The sequence below is a fragment of the Siphateles boraxobius genome, unplaced genomic scaffold (genome assembly GCF_051911475.1).
Source record: "Siphateles boraxobius isolate OS27281-9 unplaced genomic scaffold, OSU_SipBor_1 14, whole genome shotgun sequence".
NCBI lineage: Eukaryota > Metazoa > Chordata > Actinopteri > Cypriniformes > Leuciscidae > Siphateles > Siphateles boraxobius.
In genome coordinates, this window is record NW_027508744.1 from 967,114 (window position 1) to 975,000 (window position 7,887).

A 7,887-nucleotide genomic window follows, 5' to 3' on the forward strand; every position below is an offset into this window, starting at 1 on the left:
CGGTCAATATGATTGACGTGATTTGATAGTGATTTCAGACACCTGTCACGCCTGAGGTGTTCCCCATAGCGTCGTTGACGTATTGTCTCGTTCCCTGTTCTCAGGGAACATAGGTTACAGTCGTAACCTGAGACGTTTTTAGTAATTAGTAACATAATGGAAACATAAATCTGCAAGCAGTGCTATCTAAAAGAGGCAGATCTCAAGGAAGAAGCTTTCTCTTCATTGGTGTTGGTGTGACGGTGGTATACAGCGGTGATCGAGTCCTCTCGTGTGCCGATCGAGGATCGAGGAAATGGGAGAATTACCACTAGAGTTAATGAGGAAACTATTGGGCTGGTTTACAAGGGCATAATAATTTGCATCTCACTAAAGCAGTACTGCAGGAAAGCTGGGAGTATGGGAACATTTTTAAGGAAAATTTGAGGATTGGAAATGATATAGCTAAAGAATTCGAAGTGTATACTTTGAGGATGAGTCCCACGATAGTTTATCAAGAGATTGCTCCATGGAAGATAGAAGAATCCAGAGACAGAAGCAACAGGATTGTGGGTGGTGATACCAGATTAAGGAAAAGGAATCAATAGGAGAACATCTAATAAAGTAGGGGTATATACAGTAGAAATGCTGGCAATATTAACTGCATTACGATGGGTATTAAAGACGGCACAGAACAAAGTTTTGATATGCTCAGATTCATCATCAGTTTTAAAGGATTAGTTCACCTCAAAATGAAAATTTCCTAATAATGTACTTTACTCACCCCAATGCCATCCAAGATATCCTGTCTTTCTTTCCTCAGTGGAAGAGAAATTAAGGTTTTTGAGGAAAACATTTCTGTATTTTTCTTCGAATAATGGACTTCAATGGCAACCACTGAAAAATCCAGAAATGTTTTCCTCAAAAAACTTAATTCCTCTTCCTCTGAGGAAAGAAAGACATGGATATCTTGGAGTGAGTAAATTATTAGGAAATTTTCATTTTGAGGTGAACTAATCCTTTAACAAGCTTAAGGTCATTCAAATCAAAAAGTTGTCAAGATATGTAGTTTGATGTACTCCAGTCAGTAACAAGAATAGTAAATCAAGGTAGACAGGTAACGTTTATATGGGTACCAGGACATGTAGGGATAAGGGGGGAATGAAATGGCAGATAAATTAGCAAAAAGGGCATTAACAAAAGTCTTTATATGTTTTTATATATTTTTGTCATTATTATTTTTATTTTTTTTGAGAATGCAAGACACACAAACACATGCCTATCTTCATAATTGTAGTTTTGACTTCTAAAAAAATCCCAGAAGGACTGGGATGAGGTGTGAGTGTGAGGAGGAGGGTGAGTGATTTAGTCTGTAAACCTATTTCTGATTCACACTCCGGAGCAGAAGGTGGCGGAAATGCGCCAATAAACTGGATGACAACCGCCGTAAAATAGCAAGAAGAAGAAGAAGAAGAAGAAGAAGAAGAACCACACGGAGTCAAACACCCGTTATGAGTGTGGAGTTCGTCGCGCTCTCTGGATCTTTGCAGGAAAGGACACACAGAAAGATTTAACAAACCGCACAGGACAAAATGGGTGAATCGGTAGAGTATTATTGGAAATTACACAGAGGAAATGAATCAGTTTATGTAGGAGGCGAAATGAAAAGAAAAGCAAAGACCAGAATTGAGGATTTTGCAACATTAAATCCAGAAATAGATTGGCGCTACCTGGTCGATTTTGACGCAGTATCTAAAAAGTACTTGATAAATTAGCCGGATATATGGGAGTATGAATGAAAGCTAAATTATTTGCAGCAAAGGTGAAGTAAATATTGGGAAGAAGGGAATAAACTGGATTATGGCTCTGTTAAAAGCTAGAAGACTGTCGGTCATGGGATTAAAGGGTGAGTAATGCACACACACACACGAGTAAAGCTAATGCACACACACACACACACACACACGATTGACATTATGCACATTTGAAATCCAAGGGCAGTAAATGTGGGATAAGGAGGAGGGATAAACAAAGGGAAGTAAGAGAGCGGTTTGTGGCAGGCTAACAGAAATATACGTATTTCTCGTGTCCGAACAGGACATACTGCAGATTTAGCAAACTAGCCTACTCCACACTCACTCCATACGGAAATGCATTGCATAGCATACGTTTTGCCACACCCAAAAAAAAAAAAAAAACGTTTTGCCACACCCACTAAAAAAAAAAAAGCAGAAAAATGCAAAATTTGCTTAAGTTTCCATGTTACAGTATTAGGAAGTGCAGAGATTAGACACTGAGGACACTCATAAATGCTCTGATTAAGCTCATCATTATTGACATCAGAAAGCAGAGCAGAAGTGCTGATTGAGATTCTGACATTAACTTACACAGGATTCAGATGATCGAGTTAGAAGTCAATTTCTGCAGCTCATGTAGGAGTAAAAGGAACGAGATTGCAGATGATTAAAGGAAGCCACAAATAAAGCTGATATAGACATTAAGGTGAAGTATAGTATGACTGAAATGAAATGTTTACTTAGATTAAACAACACGTGAGGATAGATTGCAAAAACAGTGGGAGGAAGAAAGAACAGGAAGATGGTTTTATAACATTCAAAGAATAGTAGATTAAGGCAGAATAACGGGGAGAAATGAAAAAAAAAACAAAGACACAATAATATAAAGACTTTTCTGAAAACAAGTGTGAAAAATTAAATCAAAAGGAAACTCGAGCATGATATTGATATGTCCAACTTTTAATTAAAAAAATGTTAATTTACAACCAGAAAATTAAGATGAATTTAGAGCCTACAAAGATCTGACAAAATAAATCATATATAGAATCTAGAATATATATATATATATGTGTGTGTATATATATATGTATGTATGTAGCCTATATAAAAAATGAACAGTATAGTGGGTGATGTCCACCAGCAGGTGTCGGTAATGCAACTAAAAGTTGTATGAAGAAGAAGAACAGAATTAGGAAGTGTTGAGCAGTGCATCGACATCTGTCCTGTTTCCACCTGGTATTAAGATGATGCGTTATGGTCAACTGGGTCACAAATAGGGCGACGAGGGACACACGTGTTTTAATCTGTCTCGTTTTCTTCGTCTATGGGTGAGTAAAACTATGGGTTTTACAGATTTTTCGATCTAATGGACGAAATAAGCTCCCGTAAATTACATGAATATACAGCAAAGTGTAATTTATTCCTGTGATCAAAGCTGAATTTTCATCATCATTACTCCAGTCTTCAGTGTCACATGATCCTTCAGAAATCACTATAATATGATGATTTACACTTTATTATATATTTATTGTTTAGGGCAATCTAGATCAGTTGTCAACAAGGACTTCTGCATGTTTTTCACAGTTACTAAAAAGATCGAAGATAAAGGGAAATTCTAATGCTTACATGATTGTGTTGTTGTTGTTGTGAGATTTTTTTTTTACTCGAGATTTGTATTCACAGAATAGAGGATTTGGAGCAGAAGAACAGAGGTGGAGGTTGACACTATAGAGTCAGTCAGGGAAGAAGAAAGGACAGAAAGAGAAAACGTTCCTCCAGGACAAATCCACGGAGAGAGGGAAGATGCTCCACTGGTGGGTCCCGTTCAATCTGTGATCATATTCTGTGTGTCAATCATGAGCAACTGCACACTGTTGTAGTGAAGGCTTGAGTTGTTAAATGTGTTCAAGTGTAGTAATTGTGTAATTAAACCGCCAGGATCATTTGCTGTGATCCTGATCCTGCCTTTCATAAGGCCATTACTCATAATGCGCATCTCTTCTTCTTGCTCAGTTTAATACATTTGTCTATTATTTAATCCAATTGATTTTAATAGTTAATCAATAAATAATTTGGTGCAATTTCTGATACAGAAATCCAAATGTAAGGAATTATTTTTACATTATAAGTGATTTTCTAAGATTATAACCACTATGTTCAAAGTGTGTGTGTGTGTGTGTGTGTGTGTCCAGGTAATGGTGGGTGGGGGAACTGCCATATTACTGTAACTCACCCGTCATCTATACATTTCAACTAATGTATAGTCATATGGCAGTGTGTAACAGTAACAGTTTAGCAGGAACAGCATTACATATGACATTTCATTACATATGACTGTAATGAAAGCATGAATCATGCTTTAAAAGAATAACTAGCTCTGTTACACGTGTGTTCATGTGGAATTTTTTTATCTTAGAGTTTTGAAACTTGTGAAAATAGTACGAAAGCAAATAAAAAACAACAACCTGTAAATAGATGCATAAGCCTTTACTGGCTAATGTTTTGCCAGCTGTTGTACATTTGGATAATATCATTATAAAGCTATCATCAATCAGTGTAATGACAATATTATTCTTTACATGAAAACACTTGAATTGGCGTAATTAAACACTGGGTGTATTATAACTTCAGAATTATATTCCTATAGATGGTCAACAGTGATAAGACATTTATTGCATTTTATTTATTTGACAATAAAATTTAAACAAGTACAATCAAGGCCAAAAGACCAATTCATACACATTTTAAAAAACTGTCGAGGATAAGATACACAAAAAAGCCATAGGCTTATTTCCATTGCGGTCCTCTGTATTCAAAAATGGACGAGCAGTTCATAATGTCCCAGTTAGTCTCCAATTAGTCTCTTAAAGTTTATATTATTTATTGTAGCCCTTGTAGAAAAACTTACGAAAACATAGTTGTCATACAAGTATTTTGGAACATTTCTCTGTAGTATTTTGTACACCATCATCAGCTTAAGAAAAATTACACTTTTGTCCACTTTTAAAAACCCTATTTCCCTAAAGTGATTATTATTCAAATGCATTCGTGGATGAAAATAATAATAGTGGTCCAGACCAACCTTACGAACTAATGACTTACAGAAGTTGTACTTAACTGAGAACGCTTTAGGATACGCGTATTAATCATAAGGTACAGCTTAAGACATAACTTAAGAACGATGTTGCGTTATGAAGGTTTTGTGAAGTCCAGCCCAGATCTGTAGCTGAGATCTGTGAGGAACTGTTGGCCTCTGTTGGAGTGACTATAATAATTGGTTTTAATTAAAAAATCAAGGAGCACGTGACATTACAAGCTTCCACCTCCGTTCATATTTATCTGCATAACTTTTAAAGTACTTTTATTTCCAAAGATGATGTTCAGTAAGACCTTTGTGCATGTGGTGAGAGAAGGCTTAATGTGTAATGGGAAGTTGTTCAGTGGTGGTTCACAAAGTGAGGCAAATCTTGTTCATGTTCAAGTTTAAATCCAGCACAATGAAGATCGACACAAGATCCAGTGACGTTTGTGTGCAGCCTCGTCTTATATGGTGTACAGAAGTGCTGAATAACAGTAAAACAAGAAGCGGATGAGTTTACAGTTGTGTTGTGGTCTAAGTCTTTACCTTTTAAATTAGCTGGGGTTTTTCACTTAAGTGATGCGTTCTGCACAATATTCTTTACTTTAGGTGATATTTGAGAACATGTTGTTCTGTGTAAGTGTTCATAAACTGCAACACTGGACTGAGAATGGTCTGCTCTTAAAAAGCAGTAAGTGAAAAAGTGTTGACAATGTTGTGAATGAGTCATCTTTCTTAACTTTGTTTACCTCTTTTCATTACGAGTCCCAAACATTACACATATATAACCACCCTGTTTTTTTGTTTTTAAATCAGGTATCTCTTGGGTTTGCTGGCGTTACATTTGTCTGGTGAGTATATGTAATGTAAACAGAAATTATTTGTAAATTGGATCAGTGACATTAAAAATCATTATTATCAATATTTTATAGTGATTCAACACTGTTTTTATATTTAGGTGCTGCTTCTCTAACTGTCCACGGACAGAAAGGTGGCAGTGTTTCCCTGCCTTGTAATTGTAGCAGAGAGAATGTGTCCATTCGCCTAACGAATAAAAACAAAGTCGCTTTTGGTAATCATCAGAATGACCAATACAAGAACCGGGTGTTTGAGAGTGGTCATTGTGACCTCAATATTCGAGACTTGAAGACCACTGATGCTGGAATATACTCTTTAAGTATTTATGAACACGGTGATCCAATTTCCATATTCCATTACCAAATCCTTGTCAATGGTAAGGTCAAAACTGATTTTAAATATTGATTTGGGCTTTTTGTTGCATTCATTTACTTTCCAGCCATCAACACGTCACAGTTATTCTCTCGTTTCTCTTCAGATAGCTTAACAGGACGGAAAGGTGAAGAGCTGGTGTTTGATGATCTGCCACTTGAAGCTGAGAAAGTTGAGCATTGTAAAGGCACAGTTTGCACAGAGATGTGGAGGAAAGAACGAGGCGTCCTGAATGATCGACTGAACGACAGCAATGGTCGTCTGGCCATCAGAGAGTTCAAATCAAGTGATGCTGGGATTTACAGGATCCGGAACTCAACAGGAGGAGAACTAGTCACTACATATGTCACAGGTGAGAGAAATTCAATGGATGTTTTGAAATATTACATATAAAATGGACAGGTGAGGTTTATTTTTCATAATTTGAACAGCAAATTAATACTAGAGAAGAGATGCTGCAAGAGGAAGTTTTCTCAAGATTATTAAAACTATAATGATATGCACCGATAAATCAACATACAAACATAAAATACAATAAAACAAGACTTAAACGCACACACACTGGTCCTACTCCTTCAAAGCGAATGGCTTGCTTAGTTGGGGACATTTAATCTAATATTCAATAATATTATTGATCTGCCTGCATTGATCATTATATGAGAACTGAACTGAGCTGGACTATATATATATATATAAATTAACTGAATTCATAACTTTTTAACAACAAAAATTAACCATCCCTGAACTTACTTAACTATTTTCTTCTGGAAACAAACTTTGTTGCATTATTTTCCTGTTATATCTGTAAAGCTGCTTTGAAACACTCTGTACTGTAAAAAGCACTATATAAATAAAGACTTGATTTGACTAAACTGTGTGACTAAGCTTTCAATATCCTCTTCAGAATCTGTCACAGAATCAGAGGGAAATCTGACCAGCACAGATGATCACAGAACTGACGACACTGAACAACACTGTAAGTAAAACTGGAGACACTGAGACTGTTACAACATTATTAAAACTGTTTAATATTAGTTTTCTTTCCTCTTCCAGCTGCTTGGGTTTGGATTGTGGTTCCGGTGGCTCTGATTGTATTTATCCTGATAACTCGTCAATATCTGAACAGGAACAAGCGATCAGATTCCTACTAAGTAGAGATGGGCGAGAGTGATCAAGTATTGGAGTACTCGTTCGTGACCGCGACGATCAATCATGGAAACGAGGATCACATCGATGGTTATTGCTCCATTTGCATCCCGGGTGGAAACTCAAGCCACGGAGGAGAGACCTGTTTGTCTTTGTAAATAAATATTTTCCGCAATTTGTTTTGAAGGAGATGGCTGGTTGTTTCAATTTTCCAATTCCTCAGAAAGTGCTGTGATTGGTGGGTGGTTTAAACATCAGGGTGAAGGGGGCGTGGCCAGTGGAAATCACCCATGGGTGGAAATAGGAAATAAATCCTAGAGGAAACACTGTATTTATGTGCCATTGCTGAGTATTTTCTCCTTAAAACTGCAGTGAACCAAAGACAGTCTCAAAAACACGGATTGAAATCGCTGGTGTTTCTGATGTCACAAACTACCTTGTAACCTGGGTTTGAAATGAACACCCGTCATCCCGCCTAATGTGTGTAAAAATCAACTGTGTTGGGTAACGCTGTCAAATCACGAGCCAATTTGGCGGGTTACTTTATTATCTTTACTCGCATTGCTGAGGAAGTTCGTGTAAGACAAAGCTGCACAGATTTAGCGCAAATACTCAACTCATGAGTCATTGTGATATAAGAAATACAGTTTGTGCAGA

The 7,887-nt window shown here is 36.7% G+C and overlaps 2 protein-coding genes across 5 annotated transcripts in view; both read left to right on the plus strand.

Annotated features, from left to right (window-relative positions):
* Positions 1 to 1,364: 1,364 nt before the first annotated feature.
* Positions 1,365 to 7,421, plus strand: LOC143738190 (uncharacterized). 4 transcript variants are annotated; one of them, XM_077230203.1, is made up of 7 exons: positions 1,365 to 1,885; positions 3,459 to 3,589; positions 5,671 to 5,705; positions 5,813 to 6,088; positions 6,191 to 6,436; positions 6,989 to 7,060; positions 7,138 to 7,421. In XM_077230203.1, the coding sequence occupies exons 2-7, from the start codon at positions 3,579 to 3,581 to the stop codon at positions 7,233 to 7,235; spliced, it is 738 nt and encodes a 245-aa protein (XP_077086318.1). In that variant the 5' UTR covers positions 1,365 to 1,885; positions 3,459 to 3,578; the 3' UTR covers positions 7,236 to 7,421. The 4 variants fall into 4 exon arrangements, with proteins under 4 accessions (XP_077086318.1, XP_077086321.1, XP_077086320.1 ...); XM_077230205.1 differs by having other exon boundaries at positions 1,505 to 1,885; positions 7,001 to 7,060; XM_077230204.1 differs by lacking the exon at positions 1,365 to 1,885 and adding an exon at positions 1,941 to 3,103.
* Positions 7,242 to 7,887, plus strand: part of LOC143738158 (uncharacterized) — a 13,796-nt gene continuing 13,150 nt past the window's right edge. The window contains exon 1 of the mRNA XM_077230138.1: positions 7,242 to 7,374. Coding sequence (XP_077086253.1) covers positions 7,242 to 7,374 — 133 coding nt within the window. The remainder of the gene's footprint in view (positions 7,375 to 7,887) is intronic.

Excerpts from the sequence above, each read along its gene's own strand:
- LOC143738190 (XM_077230203.1), top strand. Across the intron at positions 6,089-6,190 it reads TTACCAAATCCTTGTCAATG|ATAGCTTAACAGGACGGAAA; the intron begins GTAAGGTCAAAA and ends GTTTCTCTTCAG. Across the intron at positions 6,437-6,988 it reads AGTCACTACATATGTCACAG|AATCTGTCACAGAATCAGAG; the intron begins GTGAGAGAAATT and ends TATCCTCTTCAG.